The sequence below is a fragment of the Neomonachus schauinslandi genome, chromosome 7, assembly GCF_002201575.2.
Source record: "Neomonachus schauinslandi chromosome 7, ASM220157v2, whole genome shotgun sequence".
Taxonomy (NCBI): domain Eukaryota; kingdom Metazoa; phylum Chordata; class Mammalia; order Carnivora; family Phocidae; genus Neomonachus; species Neomonachus schauinslandi.
In genome coordinates this window covers 86,606,727-86,624,767 of record NC_058409.1, presented here as the reverse complement: position 1 = coordinate 86,624,767, position 18,041 = coordinate 86,606,727, and the positions used below count along the sequence as shown (strand labels likewise).

The 18,041-nt window shown below is 39.4% G+C and overlaps 1 protein-coding gene across 1 annotated transcript in view; it reads right to left on the bottom strand.

The window, feature by feature from the left end:
• Positions 1-18,041, bottom strand: part of UIMC1 (ubiquitin interaction motif containing 1) — a 178,138-nt gene that overhangs the window by 5,206 nt on the left and 154,891 nt on the right. The window contains exon 11 of the mRNA XM_021698718.1: positions 973-1,051. Coding sequence (XP_021554393.1) covers positions 973-1,051 — 79 coding nt within the window. The remainder of the gene's footprint in view (positions 1-972; positions 1,052-18,041) is intronic.

The following is an 18,041-nucleotide window of genomic DNA, read 5'->3' as shown; positions in this document are numbered from 1 at the left end:
AAAGAAAGAAAGAAAGAAAGAAAGAAAGAAAGAAAGAAAGAAAGAAAGAAAGAAAGAAAGAAAGAAAGAAAGGAAGGAAGGAAGGAAGGAAGGAAGGAAGGAAGAAAGGAAGAAAAAAGGAAAGAATAACTATCTTATCAGCTATTGTGAGAGGTACAAAGTAAATCGAACACTTAGCACAGTGGCTGGTATATAACATTAGGTGTTCGACAAACAGCTATTACTGTTACTGCTCTCTCAGATGCATTTTACTAGATGCTGAGGATATAAACATGAATGAAGTCATGTATCTGCCTTCAAATAATTCACAGTCTACCTAGGAAGACAGAAATATCAAAAAAGAAAAAAAAATTACTGCAATATGGTGCGATGAATACAGTCCTAGACAAATGTCCACATGACACGATTCCAAAAGGAACAAGTGATCAGCTCTGCTCAACTGGATTACAGAAAGCAGCCATGAAATTTAGGGTCTAAAATCTGTATTTCAAAGATAAACATTTCTGCCTAATGACTAATTGATTTAACGTTGTGTTGGTAATGTCTTTACTTTCAGAAGGCATCACTTATACCCAACCACCCCTTAGAATGTACTTTCTTGGTCAAGCTGCAACCCACAACCCAAGAAAGTCACCTATGTTGCCCAACCTTTTGCAACTCAACTTCTGTACTATTATACCGCAAAATAGTTCACTGCTTCCCCAAAGTACCCAATACCAATACACAAATTCAAAGAAAACAGAAAGCTAAGAGCAATGTAGAAATGGAATGGGTGGCAGGACTTTTTTAGGGTAATTAAAAAAGATACAGAGGCCACCTGCACTGACATAAATTGGGAATAAGAAAAATAAATTCAGACATCAAAGCAATGAAGTGATTGGAAAACCAGGGTAGGAGAGGAATGGGTCTCTTTATTCAGTCCAAACAATGGTATGTTAAAAGAGCTCCGAGAACACAGCATTACCTACTTACTTGTCAATGTCTAGGGAAGTCTGGACAGCTGTCCCACTGTCACTCTTGCTCTTGGCCTCTTTTTGTCTCCGAGTCAACACTTTCAACAAAAAAAGGAGGGGAAGGGAGGCGAAGGGAGGGAGAAAGAGAGAGGAAGGAAGGACGGAAGGAAGGAAGGAAGGAAGAGGGGGAGGGAGGAAGGGAGGGAGGGGAGGAAGGGAGAGAGAGGGAGGGAGGATGGGTGGAGGAGTGGGGAGAGGGAAGGAGGGAGGGAGGGAGAGAAAGGAAGAAAGAGAGAGAGGGGGAGGGAGGGAAGGTGGGTAAGGGAGAGAGAGGGAAGGAGGAAGGGAGGGGTAGGAAGAAAACCGTTAGTTGGCAGTAGACTCCAAATATAAAAGACAAAATGTATGGGAAGAAGCAAAGTTTAAAATCCTATTCCAAGGGCACCTGAGTGGCTCAGTCTTTAAGCGTCCGCCTTCAACTCAGGTCATGATCCCAGGGTCCCGGGATCGAGCCCTGCATCGGGCTCTCTGCTCAGCAGAAAGTCTGCTTCTCCCTCTGCCCCTCCCCCGCTTGTGCGTGCGTGCGTGTGTGTGCGCGCGCGCGCGCGCGCTCTCTCTCTCTCTCTCAAATAAATAAAATCTTTTAAAAAATAAATAAATAAAATAAAATCCTATTCCACTGGAAGAAGTGCACTATGTGGGAAACCTCTGCCTTTCTAGCAAAGAGAGTAACACCTGTAATGTATTGCCTGAAATTGCCAGCCACAAGATATTCCTGTATTTGCTAATGAGATCTTTTTATCCCCTGTTGCCATGAGATCTAAAGATCTAGTCAAGGGGCACCCGGCTGGCACAGTCAGTTAAGCGTCCGACTCTTGGTTTCAGCTCAGGCTGTGATCTCAGGGTTGTGAGATGGAGCCCAAAGGGTCTGCTTGTCCCTCTCCCTCTGCCCCTCCCCCCGCTCATGCTCAGGAGCACACACTCTAAAATAAATAAAATCTTTTAAAAATATTTTTTTAATTAAAAAAAAATAAAGATCTAGTCCACATAAGGAAAGGTTTTGTGTAATATCCCAACTAGCAGCACTCAATCCCTTTATACTTTCCCAACCAAAATTCTGTCTGGTGTGACTACACACTGCAATGAGGTGTTCTATGACATACATAGCTACATCTATCTGAGTACCCATATTAGCTCCAATCTTTACAAAGTGCTCCAATTACAAGAGAGGAAACAAGTTCACAATGGTAACACAACCAGTTTTTCCCACTACATTAGGACTACCTCCCAGTGCTAGTGGGTATAGACAGCTTTAGCCCAGGTGGCATACCAATACTTTGTCTCACACCAAAAGGCATCTATTTATAAAATAAGTTTCTTAAAAGATCTTGGAGGTTAATCAACTGTTTTCTAGTCTTCATTCCCTGCAATAACAAGAAAAAGTATAACCATCTCACTTCAAATCTTGCCTTCTTCATGACTTGAAATCCCCATGCCAGAGAATTTAGGAAGGTTATCAGTTCACAAAATAATTTAGGTTGTAAAGCACTGATCTAGTCCAAGAGTCAGAAAACTTTTTTTCTAAAGGGCCACACAGCAAATACTTTAGGCTTGGCAGGCCATACGGTCTCTGTCACACAACCCAACTCTACACTGTAATAGAAGGCAGCCATAGACAACACATAAATAAGGGGTGTGGTATGTTCCAATAAAACTACAGAAACAGATGTCTGGCTGGATTTGGCCCCCAGCTGTTCATAGTTTGCCTACCCTTCTAGCCAACCTTCTACTCATAAAAAATGCCTTCTATAAGCATCCCCAACAAGTAATCATACAGTCTCAACTTGATTATATCCATTCACTGAGGGGAATTCATTTCCTCCTAGGGAAACTCATTCTATTGCTACACAACAATCCAGCTCAATCTGTATTTACTGGGGGCTGTATGAGTAAGTTTACCCCCTTTTCCATAAGTCAGCTCGCTCTTTGAACACTTAAGCTATATTACAATCTTAGATTTACTCAGTTGTCTGCTGAAATGTAACCTCCTTCAAAGCAGGGACTGTATCTAGTCATTAATCCAATCTCTAATGACTGCAGAAACTTTTTGATTGCCTAGGTTAATTCTAATCCTTGTAACAATCCTCTAGATTGGTATTATTATTCTGCCCTACAAAGGTATGGAACATGGGGCACCTAGGTGGCTCAGTTGATTAAGCGGCTACCTTCAGCTCAGATCCAGATCTCAGGGTCCTGGGATCGAGTCCCACATCAGGTTCCCTGCTCAGTGGGGAGTCTGCTTCTCCCTCTCCCCTCCCCCCTCTCGTGCTCCCTAATAAAAAAATAAAATCTTAAAAAAAAATAAAAATAAAGGCATGGAACAAACTCAAGAGGCACTGACTTTGCCAAGCTAGCACAAATGGTAAAGTGGTAGAACCCAGGATAGATATAGATCAGTCTGATTTCCTATACCCAAGTTTTACATTCCTAGTTGACCTCCTTTACATACACCCCGATTTGTCAGTCTCTCTCTATATGTGTGTGGAACCCAAAAATGGGCCAAATGCTCAACAAGCAGTCTGACCAGTTGAGAGAACACAAGAACCACAAACTAACCCACTGAGACTCATATTCTACTAATCCAGCCAAGGCTGTATTTGCTTTACTGACAATCTTAAACTGAGCTTAAAGGTAATTAAGATCCATCCCCTACCCTTCCAAATTATCTTCAAATAAAATATTATTAAGACAAGTCTCCTAATTCTATACTTGGTTAACTAAGTTGTTAGTTATTTCCCCCCTTAAACACAGGACTTTATATTTATCCTTGTTCTTTTCAGCTGAACATTCTAGTCTGTTGATATCATCTGCAGTCTTGATTCTGTCCTCTGATGTTATCAGCTCTCTTTTCCAGCTTTGTGTCATCTGCATATATGACAAGCATGCTTTCTACATCTTCATCCAAGTCAATGAGGAAAATGGTTATAATAAATGACATGGCCAAGGACAGAAACCTGTGGCATTTTACTAGATAAGCCTGTCTTCTTCTTCCTGGTCCAAATTTCCTTTAAATACTTAATCAAGCAAATATTTATTGAGAATCTTCAACATGCAAGTAATTTGTGGATATATAGGAAATTATGTGGTAGGGTCCTTGCTTCTTTTTTTTTTTTTTTTTTTTAAGATTTTATCCATTTATTTGACAGAGAGACAGAGAGAGAAAGAGAGAAAACAAGCAGGGGGAGCCACAGAGGGAGAGGGAGAAACAGGCTCTGAGCAGGGAGCCCAACGTGGGGATCGATCCCAGCACCCTGGGATCATGACCTAAGCCGAAGGTAGACACTTAACCGACTGAGCCATCCAGGTGCCCCAGGGTCCTTGCTTTTAAGGAGCTTACAATTTACTAGGGGAGATAGCACATACACTAAATAACTGTAACACAAAGTGTGAAAAGATATGCATAATAAAACAAGATCATATACACAAGCAACTTTTTTCTCCCCCTCCCTTCCTCCTTCCCCTCATAAGCAACTATTAATAGTGTTTGTCTCTGGGGAGGATGACAGGGACACTTGGGGAATGCAATAGGAGGGAGGCATACTTTTGCACTATATACTTTTCTGTACTGTTGAATTAAAAATTAAAAGGGAAGAAAAAAGAGACCAGATTATAGAGAGGTCTTGGGTACAAGTTAAAAGTACACTATTTCTAAGGTTCCTTCCAACCCAGAGATTTTAGAAGTAAAAAGAAAGTACTAAAAGAGATAAACATCCTGGACATAGCTGTATAACCACCTTCAAATCCACCTCCTATTCTATCAGCCAGTCCACATTTCTCAATCTTATGTATAAGGACTTCATGAGAGATTTTATCAAGCGCCTTGCTGAAATCAATTCTCAAAAGGTTGGCACCTCACGGATTAAAGAAACCTTTAAAGGGTCGTTTATTTCCCCCCTCTCTCTTTCTATTTGTCCTCCATCTTGACTACCAAGTATTTTTCCGAAAGAAATACTTGGAAAGCACTCCACAGGCAAGGCTGGCAAAAGAATTAATTGCTTCTAGCACTTATATCCCTATTGCACTTAGCACATTTCTGTTATTTGTTTATATGTCTTCTTCTACACCATGCAACTTTCTGAATTCAGAGATTCTGGGTTTTGTTTCTTCAGCATCCTCAGCAGAGTCCAGCATTGATTAGATGCTAATAAATATGTGCCAAATTAAATCACAGCAATGGATTTAAAAAAGCTCTTGTTTTATGAGGACATTCTCTGTGCCAGGGACTTTATAAACATAATTTCTAATCTTTTACAACAATTCTGTAAGGCATATATGATTATCTGTATTTTATAGATGATGAAATATTAAATAACCTCATCAAGATCACAAAGCTAAAACAACAACAACAAAGAAACATGGCACCAGGAACATAGTACAAGTCTAACTTTACAGAAGCATATGTTGGGGCATCTGGCTAGCTTAGTTGGTGGAGTGTGTAACTCTTAATCTCAGAGTTGTGGGTTCAAGCCCCATGCTGGGTGTAAAGATTACTTAAAAATAAAATCTTAAAAAATAAAATAAATATAAAATAAAATAAAGAAGCATATGTTGTTTTACAAGAGCACAATGCCTTTCCTGGGAAATAAGAGGATAACGGATGGGAAAAGAAAAAGTTGTTAAGTGGTAAATGAGTGGGCAAGTGGAAAAGGGAGAGATTTGGCAGGTGGCTGAAAACTATATGCTAATTTTATTATTAAATATTATGATCAGAGTGAACTGGACTGGACCCTGCAGCTATATTTTCCCTTTGAAACATATTACCCTACAAAGGGGCATGAAGGTATATGTTGTTCTAAAGGAGCCTCCTACTTTAGTTTCTGAGGGCTGAGATACCCATTTCAAAGAGCTGCAGGAAGAAATTTCAGTACGAAACTTAAGTCCAAAAACCTAACTACTGATGACAACAGCCAAAGATTTCAAAAGGGAACAATGGAGTCTGAGGACAACTACCAGAAAAGCAACTACCAGGTAGGAAGGATAGAACAGAAAGGAGGGATATCACTGAGAGATGAGAGAGTCACTATAAACCTATAACCATTAACTCAGGACTTTATATAACACTGGATGGAAAACATCCTAAGGAGCTGTGCTTGGGACTTGGCTTGGCACTGTTAATACATAAAAGAAGCAGCAACACCTAGCAGAATAAAGTGCACTGACTTTAGAGTTGTCCAAGTTGGGATTCTACTAGCTGTGTTGCCTTGGGCAAGTTACTTAACCTGAGTATCAGTCGACTTACCTACAAAATGAGAAAACAGCATCTACCCTCATAGGTTTTGGTAAAGATCGTATCAGATAATCCAAATAAACTGTAATAGTGTCCAGCCCACAGAAAGCCCTCAGCAAACATTTATTATTATATAATTCCCATTATTATTCCAGATTTATTTCTTAGCTTTATCCAAAGATTTAAGACTACCCTTAGAACCAGTGCCCAGTTTATCTATAAATTAGGTTAGGTCTTAATCTTTAGTTCTCATACTAATTTGTACAAACAGAATGGTCAAGTAAATAACCAAAGCCTTACAGAACAATCATCAATACTATGTAAACATTTGTTTCTACACTGTTTCCAGAATCCAAAGAAGACAAGCAGTCAAAAATAAAGACATGTGGGGGTGCCTGGGTGCCTCAGCCTTTAAGCATCTGCCTTGGGCTCAGTTCATGATCCCAGGGTCCTGGGATCGAGCCCCAAGTCGGGCTCCCTGCTCAGCATAGACTCTGCTTGTCCCTCTCCCTCTGCCCCTCCCCCTTGCTCATGCTCTCTCTCTCTCTCTCAAATAAATAACTCAAATAAAAACATGTGGCCTAGAACTGTAAACAGTGAAGATGATGGCTCCTTGAGGAGAGTGGATATTATATATACAAAGAAGAGAGATTTGGCAGAATGACAGTCTATTCAGTCTGTCTCTCTCAAACTCAAAACCATCTCAGCAGAAAAAATGGGAGGCCACAGGGGCGCCTGGGTGGCTCAGTTGGTTAAGCGTCTGCCTTCCGCTCAGGTCATGATCCTGGGATCCTGGGGTCCTGGGATCAAGCCCCATGACCAGCTCCCTGCTCAGCAGGGAGTCTGCTTCTCCCCTCCTTTTGACCCTCCCCCATGCTCTCGCACACTCTCTAATGAATAAATTAAAAAATTGTAAAAAAAAAAAAAAAAAGGGAGGCCACAGAATTGTGTATGGTTCTGCTAAGACTAACCATCCTCCAGCCTAGCATTTCCTCAGCGGGAGGTAAGAGAAAGAAGGGAAGGCTTGTTCCACCTGCATGATGCCTGTCTCAGTGTTACCAGCCTCTCCTAAAAGACTAGTCCCAACAAAAAGGCCATCATTAGAATTATCTACCATTTTCTGAGACATGTGGCTATTTAAATTTAAATCTTAATTAGAATTAAATAAAATTTAAAATTCAGTTTCTCAGTCCCATGAGGCGTGATGACACAATCCGGTCCATTGCAGTGTTCCTGTTGCCTCAAGGACTTTTAACATTTCTTTTGAGTAGATCCCTGGTGATGATTTCTTTCAGTGTTAGTACATCCGAAAAGTCTCTATTTCATCTTTTAAATTTTTAATAAATTTTTAGTTTGGAATAGTTTAGATCTGTAAAAGTGTTGGATAGTGTAGAGATTTCTTTATAACGTTCACTCACTTTCTCCTAATCTTAACATCTCATGTAACCATGGTACGTTTGTTGGAACTAAAACATTAACACCGGTATAAAACTTTGTTTAAGTAGGCTCCACACCTAGCTCGGAGCCCAACACAGGCTTGAACCCTATGACCCCGAGATCAAGACCCAAGCCGAGACCAAGAGTTGGTCGCCCAACTGACTGAGCCACCCAGGCACCCCTTTGGTATACAACTATTAACTAAACTCCAGACTTCATTCAAATTTCACCAGTTTTTCTGCTACTACCCCCTTTTTTTTTTAATATTCTCAGATCTAATCCGAGATACTTTATTACATCTAGTAGCCCTCATTTTTGAAAGATTTTGCTGGGTATAGAAATTTAGGTTGATAACTTTTTCTTTCAGAAATTTGAAAGATTGTGCCCAACTATCTTCTTGCGTGTATTGTTCCTAATAAGAAATCTGATTAATTCTTGTATTTCCCATTTGTATGTAACATGTCTTTTTTTCTCTGGATTGTTTTCAGGGTTTTTTCTCTCTCTCTGGTTTTAAGCAATTTGATTATGATGTGCTTTTAAAATTTATGATGATGTTTCCTGTGACTGTGCTTCCTAGAACTTCTTGGATCGACAGATGTATAGTTTTCATCAAGTATGGAATTTTCTCAGTCATTAGTTCCTCAAAATTTTTTTCTGTCCTTTGCCCCCTACAGGGACTGTGGTTACCTGTGTATTAGGCCACTTAAAATAGTCTCATAGTTCACGGATATTTTTTTCATTTTTGTGTGTGTCACACTGCAAGTGCTCAATAGCCACATGTGACTGCTGGCTATCATATTTGACCCCACAGATATAGAACATTTCAGTCATGTGGACACCTCCTTTGGCTAGCACTGCTCCTTTAAGAGATAACCAGGACTAGTCCTGTCATGCCTTAAGTCTGTTTACTTTGGACACCATGAGAAATCCAAGCCTCCCATGGCATCTCTCATCACCTAGATTCTCATCCCCACCTGACTGTTATCTGGGGGACTTTTATAAGCTGACTTGATCTTCCCCTCCTACTCTCAAAATTACTTTCCCCCTTGGAACTTGTGTCAGTGATCAATAAAACCCCCGATGTTTTCAGCCTCCTCCTTCATCCTCTTGCTCTTTGTCCTCTGAGATGGCTGTCCTCTGAAGATACTGTTTCTCTTTGTACTTTCTCAAGTACTGGCTGTTTCTTCTTCCTTACGCCATAGTACTACTGACCTGGAGGTGGGGTAAATAGCCTCTCATTTGTTTCCAGACTACTAGAAAAACCTAGTTTGAAACACGAACCGTTGTGCTAGCCCTGCTACCCCACCCTTGAAGTCATCTACTGTCCTCCTGGTCACCTGCCCCTTACCAGCCACCCCACTTCCTGGCCATTCATTGAAAATTTTAACATATCACTTACTATCTTATCTCTTCACCACTCCTGCCATCATTCTTGGTGACTTTAATATCTACTTATTAGACTGAAGCATATGAAGTTGCAGTTTTCACAGGTTCAACCTAGGGTGTGGTCTGTCCAATACGCTGGCCTCTCAGTTCCTTGACCTTTTGGCTATCAGCTCCCGTGGATCATACCATCTCAGCCTTTCTCAAGTGGGGTTCTGAGAGAGAAGTAGGCCTAATGCCCAAGACAGCCATTGTATGTAATGAATTAACCTCTGTCCTTTGCCTCTTGAATTGTACCAGTTATGTACCATCCTTGGGAGAAGTAAGAAACTGCCAATTCATTATCTGTGGTCTCCGGTTCCAATGAAGAATCCTGGTTCCTCAACCCTGGTTCTGGTTGAGCCTTTCAATAATAATTGTGCCACTTTCAAGATCTCATTTGATCATAGTGATCAAGCTATCATTATGATCCAAGTAAACATTAGACCCTGCCTGGAATACTGCAAGTGCCTCCTGTTCACTTCTACTTTTGCTCCTGGTCCTCTACAGACTATATTTCACACAGTAGCCAGAGTTGGATTACATCACTCCCTTGCTCCCAACCGTTCTATGGCATTTCATCATATTTAGAATAAAGTGCAAAAACCCAGATGATCTGATCACTGATCTGATCTCATTTTCTCATATTGTCCCATTCTCTGATCACCAGCCCCTATCTTTTCCAACTCACTCCCTCTAATATCCTAACTCCAATAATCCTTCAGCCCCACTGGGATGTCTAAATCTAGACTATCACCTTTTCATTGTCCATTACCCTGTCATGGCCTCACTTCTTACCGAACTTAGATTTCACCGTTATCGTATTAACAATTCCCTTGAATATTCTCTCAACTCATTTCTACTTTCTATTGTACTCCCTGGCAAAACCCAATTTTGGTTAGATCCAACCTTCTACCTATTTATTACATGTCCACAAGCAGCACAACAATGCTGACTGGGCTCACAGTATATTTAAGACCACAGACCTCAAGTGGCCCCTCAGTACTGCCCAGCAATCATCATATGTTTCCATGGTCAGTTTATTGTACTCTCCCAGAGACTATTTTATTTCTCCTTTGCTATCCTTAAACTTCCAGTATCCATCCTGACTCTGGAGTCGCCATTTTTGTTTTGATACAACAACTTTATTGAGATATGATTCATATTACATAATTCACTAACTTAAAGTGTAATTCAGTGGTTTTTAGTATATTCATAGTTGTGCAACTATCGCCACTATCAATTTTATAGTATTTTCAATAACTGAAAAAGAAACCTGTTCCCATTAGCAGTCACTCTCCATTTCCCTGCTAACCTCCAGCCCTAGGCAAACCACTGATCTACTTCTGTCTCTATGGGTTTGCCCACTCTGGGCATGTCATATAAATTGAATTGTACTATGTTTGGTCTTTTGTGACTGGCTTCTTTCACTTAACATATGTTTCCAAGGTTCATCCGTGTTGTAGCATATATCAGTAATTTATTCCTTTTTTTCCAGACCGTGGCTGCACCATTTTATATTCCCACAGAAAATGTACTGGGGGCGGGGGGGAGGGTACCAATTTCTCCACATTCTTGCCAACATTTGTTATTTTTGTTTTAAATAGAGATCCTAGTGGGTGTGAAGCATCTTGTGATTTTGACTTGCATTTCTCTATTGACTAATGATGCTGATCACTTTTTCATGTGCTTGTTGGCCATTTGTGTATCTTCTTTGGAGAAATGTCTACTTGAGTCTTTTGTTTTAATTGGGTTGTCTTTTTGTTGTTGAGTGGTAAGAGTTCTTTATATATTCTGGAATCGAGACCTTTAAACAGATACATGATCTGCAAATATTTTCTCCCATTCTGTATCTTTTTCTTTTTACTTTCTTGATAGCGTCCTTTGATGCACAGCAGCTTTAAATTTTGATGGTGTCTAATTTATCTATTTTTGTCTTTTTTTTTTTTAAAGATTTTATTTATTTGAGGGAGAGAGAATGAGAGAGAGCACATGAGAGGGGGGAGGGTCAGAGGGAGAAGCAGACTCCCTGCCGAGCAGGGAGCCCAATGTGGGACTCGATCCAGGGACTCCAGGATCATGACCTGAGCCGAAGGCAGCCGCCTAACCAACTGAGCCACCCAGGCACCCTCTATTTTTGTCTTATATTGCTTATAGTTTTGGTGTCATATCTAAGAATCCATTGCCAAATCTAAGGTCCTGAAGATTTACCCCTAAGAGAGTTTTAGAGTTTTTAGTACTTACATTTAGGTCTTTGATCTATTTTTTGTATGTAGTCTGAAGTAGGAGTCAACTTTTTCTTTTGCATGTGGACATTCAGTTGTCTTACCACCATTTGTTGAATAGACTATTTTCCCCCTACTGAATTATCCTGATAGCCTTGTCGAAACCTGGTTAGCTATAAATATGTACGGTTTTAATTCTGGACTCTCAATTCTATTCCATTGATCTATATATATCTATCCTTATGCCAGCAGCATACTGTCTTGATTGGTAAGTTATATAATTAGGAAGTGTGAACCCTCAACTTTGTTCTTTTTCAGGACTGTTTTGGCTGTTTTGGATCTCTTGAATTTCCTAATCTCAAAAAACGGAGTCATCATTAAACCAGTTGCTCAGGGCAAAACCATGGTGTCACCTGAGTTTTCTCTTTCTGTCATACTCCAGAAATCCTGTACGTTCAATCTCCAACATACATCCCAAATTTGGCAACTTCTTTACCTCACAGCTATCATTATGATCCAAGTAAACATTAGACCCTGCCTGGAATACTGCAAATGCCTCCTGTTCACTTCTACTTTTGCTCCTGGTCCTCTACAGACTATATTTCACACAGTAGCCAGAGCTGGATTACATCATTCCCTTGCTCTCAACCGTTCTATGGCATTTCATCATATTTAGAATAAAGTGCAAAAACCCAGATGATCTGATCACTGATCTGATCTCTCCTCTCTTTTCCTCGGTTGCTCATCCCACTGTACTCATTGTGGCTTCCCTGCTGCTGTAAGAAACATGTCAAACACTCTTGCTTGAGGAGCTTTATAGTTATTCCCTTTACGCATATTAAAGTATTTATAGATGATATGATACGCCTGAAAACTGCTTCCCCAAAATCTAGTGGGGGGTGGATGGAAGGCATGTTATAAGTGAAAAAAGATTTGTCATATGTTGATAACTACTGAAGCTAGAAAACAGGTTCACAGGGATTCATTACACTGTTAAACAATGAAAATAAAAAATAGATTCAACATAAAACCTGCTGGTAAAAACTATGTTAAAAAAAAAAAAGTAAAGAAAGGATACATATCAAACTACAACAGTGGTTTGGATTGGGCTGGGTCATGGATAAATTTTTTCTCAATAAAATTTCCCTAAAATCTTCAATAAAGATGTGATGCTCAAAAAAATTGTTAGAAGGCAAAACAGTCTAATGATTAGGAGTAGAGCCCTTGGGTAAAGGGCAAATTCCAGATCTGGACAGGATAAGTCATGGTAACCCTATAACCTCTTGTCATAAAAAGGAAGTGCTCAAAAATTTGATAGGCACATGCCCAAAGTTTATAGAAGACAACCTGAAGGGACTTCCACTGGTCAAATTTGGAACAATTTGAACATCAAAATGACTACTGGAAAGAATGAATTACAACACATTAAATTTAAAAAATGAATCCAGGGCACCTGGCTAGCTCAGTTGGAGGAACATGCAAATCTTGATCTTGCAGTTGTGAGTTTGAGCCCCACACTGAATGTAGAGATGACTTCAAAATAAAAAAATCTTAAAAAAAAAATGAATCCATGAGTTCATTCCACATTAAAAAAACACTAACAAGGGATAAGGACAGAAAGTTCTTCTTTACAGAAGAATGTCAGCTAATCAATGTAGAAGAATGGCAGAACAAAAAAATCGTTCACTGCTATAATAATAATTAATTTAAGCAAGAATCACCAATTGATGTTAAAACCATGGGTGAATGTCTGCTTGAGAATAGAATATTCATATAGTCTCAAGGCACTACCCCATAGATGACATACTTATCACAAAAAGGGGAAAGGGTACCTTTATAGAAGAAAATCTGGTAAACACCACCTTAAAGAGAAGATCAAATTTAACAATGCCAAAAGTACAAACTGATGATCATTTGCCCCCTGATATGATGTTATGGATTGAATGTTTGTGTCCCCCCATAATTCATATGTTGAAATTCTAACCCCCAGGGTGATAGTATTAGAAGGTGAGGCCCTTGGGTGGTGATTAGCTCATGAGAGTTGAGCCTTCATGAATGGGATTAGTGCCATTAAAGGGGGCTGAAGAAACCAGAGCTCTCTCCTTTTATCACATGAGACATAGCAAAAAGTCAGCAACCTACAACCCAGAAGAAGGCTCTCTCCAGAACACAACAATGCTAGCTAGCACCCTGACCTCAGACTTCCAGCCTCCAGAACTGTGAGAAATAAATTTCTGTTTTTTATAAGCCACCCAGTCTGTGGTACTTTGTTAGAGCAGCCCAAAATGACCAAGACATGATGCATTTAGAAGACTACAATATTCCCTTTGTTATATTCTTGTCAAAAATGTTCAACCTGAATATAATCATAGGAAAACATCAGACAAATCCAAACTGAGGAATACTCCTGGAGGAAGAACCAGAAAAGAGAAGACCCCGTTTTTTGTAAATAAACCCAGGTCTCTGAATGACTCCAGAACCATTCATGTACAAAAGAGACTCCAGTTAAGGATAAAAGAACCAAATTAAGATTTGAACTGCCTCCCCAAACAAGAATATGCAGTTTAATTCCAACCCAGTCAACTAATAAAACAAACAATACTTTAATAAGACAGACTCTAGAATATCCACAATATAACATTCACAATGTCCAAGATAAAATTCAAGAAACATACAAGGAGAATGAGGCAAATGTGATGTTTTCAGCTTACAGGGGTACAACAATTTGAATGATCATAGATTTCTTGTCAGAAACTATGGAGGCCAGAAGAAGCTGGAATAAAGGATTTAAAGTGGAGGGGGTGCCTGGGTGGCTCAGTTGGTTAAGCGACTGCCTTTGGCTTGGGTCATGATCCCAGGGTCCTGGGATCTAGTCCCACATCAGGCTCCCTGCTCTGCTGTCTCTCTCAAATAAATAAATAAATAAATCCTTTAAAAGAATAAAAATACAGGGCGCACGGGTGGCTCAGTTAGGCATCTGTCTTAGGCTCAGGGCATGATCCTGGGGTCCTGAGACTGAGCCTTGCATCAGGCTCCCTGCTCAGTGAGGAGCCTGCTTCTCCCTCTCCCTCTGCCGCTCCCCCTGCTCTCTTACTCTCTTTCAAATAAGTAAATAAAATCTTAAAAAAAAAAAAAAAAAGAAAATACAAATACGTTAAAAGTAACTGAACAGAAAAAGATATACTAGGCAAACAGAAGACATAAAAGAGCTGGAATGGCTAAAACTGTTCAGTTGTTCTATCAGATAAAATATACTTCAAGAAAAATATTAACAGAGATAAAGTTGGAAGCTAAGGAATATACTTACAAGTTGACTGCAAAATTTATATAGAAATGCAAAAGACTATAATATCCAGCAATCTTAAAAAAGAACAAAGGGAATTTTTGCTACCTGACTTCAAGACTTACTATGAAGCTACTGTAATCAAGATATTTGTATCATTGGCATAAAGATAAACAGATCAGTGAACTATAACAGAGAACAAGACCTCACTTATATAGTCATTTAATTTTTCTAAAAAGGCAACAAAGTAATCCATTAAGAAAAGGAAGTTTTTTCCACAAATGGTGCTGAACAACTGATATTCATACAGAAGAAATAAACCTCACCCCTTACTTCACACCTTCCACAAAAATTAATTCAGAATGCATCATAAACCTAAACAGAAAACAATAAGCATTAAAAAAATTGACAAATTAAACTTCTTCTTGGGGCGCCTGGGTGGCTCAGTCGTTAAGCGTCTGCCTTCGGCTCAGGTCACGATCCCAGGGTCCTGGGATCGAGCCCCACATCGGGCTCCCTGCTCCGCGGGGAAGCCTGCTTCTCTCTCTCCCACTCCCCCTGCTTGTGTTTCCTCTCTCACTGTGTCTCTCTCTGTCAAATAAATAAAATCTTTAAAAAAAAAAAAATTAAACTTCTTCTTAAAACTTCTGCTCATCAAGACACCATTAGGAAAACAGGCAAGTCACAGACTAGAAGAAATTGTCTTTATGACATATATGTGACAAATGACTAGTATTCAGGACATATAGAGAATTCCTGTCTCAATAATAAAAAGTCAAACAAACCAAGGGCGCCTGGGTGGCTCAGTTGGTTAAGCACCAACTCTTAATATTGGCTTAGTTATGATCTCAGGGTCGTGGAGCCCTGCATCTGGCTCTGCTGCTCAGTGGGGAGTCTGCTTTAGATTCTCTCTCCCTCTCCCTCTGCACCTCCCTACCTCAAATAAATAAGTAAATCTTAAAAAAAAAAAAGTTCAAACAATCCAATTTACTAGCTTAGTGATTTTGACAAAGTTACTTACTTCTCCTCGGGAATGACAATTTAATTTTAAGGTTGCTGCAAAGATCAGATGAGACAAGGGTTAAGTATAAATACAGAAGTGCACAGTGCTTAACACAAAGCAACAGTAATAGGAGGCACTGTTATAAAGACTAGGAATACGTTATAAACTATGAACTTAAACTTTTTTTTTTCTGAACGAGAGAATCCTGTTTTCAAATAAAATCTCATTTGAAACCCAATATATAAAAATTCATAAAAGCAGAGTTCTGGATGAGGTAGGTGATAAAGGTAGACTCTTTACCAATACTAGTCGTGGCTGCCAAGCCCTTTCCATACCTCCACAGAACCCTAGTGATCTACAGAACACATTCTGAAAAACCAATGCTGTAGAACAGGGATAGGCAAGTTATGGCAAATAAATGTATTTATATTTATAGGATAGGCAAATAAACAAATTATTTTAGAAATAAACTTTTACTGGAACAAAGCCATCTAGTTCATTTACATATTGTCTCCGGCCACTTTTGTGCTGTAATAGCACAGTTGTGTAGCTGTGACAGAGATCTGAGTAGCTGTGACAGAGACCATATGGCCTACAAAGCCTAAAATATTTATTATCTGTCCCTTTAAGAAAAGTCTGTCAACTCTGGCTTTAAAAGAGTACATTTTCAGAGGGCCTACCTGCATAGCACTGTTAAGATGCTGTGGTGGGAATAAAAACGACTATGACACAGTTACTGTTAATAACAATACTAAGCTTGTGAGTATAAATCATGAGTGTTTAAGTCTTAAAAAGGAACACCCTGCAGGTGTGACTCTCCTGTAAATTAAAAGAGCCTGAGATATTAGTATCAAAAACTCTCTGCAATGTATAAAGCTTGTTGGACTCTGATTTCAAACAATCAGAAGACTCAAGGAGATTTGAATCCACCAAATATTTGATGATATTAATTTTTTAGGTATGATGGTTAGATAGGCTTTTCTTTTAGAGATCTTAGGGTGCCTGGGTGGCTCAGTCGGTTGAGCATCCAACTCTCAGTTTCAGCTCAGGTCATAATCTCATGGGTCATGAGATCCAGCCCTGCGTTGAGCTCCACGCTCAGCAGGGAGTCTGCTTGAAGATTCTCTCCCTCTACCTTCTAGTGCTCTCTCTCTCAAATAAATCTTTTTTTTTAAGATTTTATTTGACAGAGAAAGAGAGAGAGCAGCAGAGCACAAGCAGTGGGAGCAGCAGAGGGAGAGGAAGAAGCAGGCTTCCCGCCGAGCAGGAAGCCTGATGCCGGGCTCGATCCCAGGACCCTGGGATCACGACCCGAGCCGAAGTCAGTCGCTTAACCAACTGAGCCACCCAGGTGCCCTTAAAAAATAAAATAAAAAAATAAACAGATCTTATCTTTCATGGATACTTAGTAATATAATGAAGGATATCTGGGATCTGATTTGAAATAATCTGAGGAGAGAAGATTATGGATGGAATATAGATAAAACAGCAGTGACCAAGAGTTGATGAATGGGTGGTACACTGGGGTTCAAAGTACTACTATCCTCTCAATTTTTAGTCGAATTTTATGTTTGTATTTAAAACACACACATAATCCTTTTTACAAGACAACAGTCAAAATTAGACTGGCCATTGTCTTTTGAAGAAACTGGTATGAAAGGTAGCACTAGATATAAAGAACCCAGAAAAAAATCCAAGAGGTTTCTCTCTAAAGAATCATTAATGGCAATTATATCCAGTGCGCACATACTGTCATCAGAGCCTAAATTAAGGTAATACTAAATGTGTTTCATATAGAGAAAAAAAACTCTGAATTTTACAAGTGGCTGCTTTATCAAGGTTCTTAGAGAAGTGAAATGAATGACAAGAAGCATAATAGAAACATATAAGCTCTTTAAAATGTTAATAATATATACAAAAAAATATATCGAAACCAATCATCCAACTTAAAAACTACACTATTCTCAAAATTGATTATCTAACTGCGTACTTCTTCTTGATCCCATCCTCTGTCTCCACCTACCTCCACCAAGAATCCTTTATTCTCAAAATTATATTATCATTAGTTTGTTCTTATAGAAACACACACAGTTTTAGTATCAATTCTTAAAACAATATATTGACTATGGGGTGCCTGGGTGGCTCAGTCGTTAAGCGTCTGCCTTCGGCTCAGGTCATGATCTCAGGGTCCTGGGATCGAGCCCCGCATCAGGCTCCCTGCTCGGCGGGAAGCCTGCTTCTCCCTCTCCCCCTCCCCCTGCTTCTGTTCCCTCTCTCGCTGTGTCTCTCTCTGTCAAATAAATAAATAAAATCTTTAAAAAAAAAAAAAAAACACAATATATTGACTATCATATTAAATTTAGTATTCTGAATCTTTTTTTTTTAATCTGAACATTCCTGGATAATTCTTTGGAGTATAAGCTTTTTAATT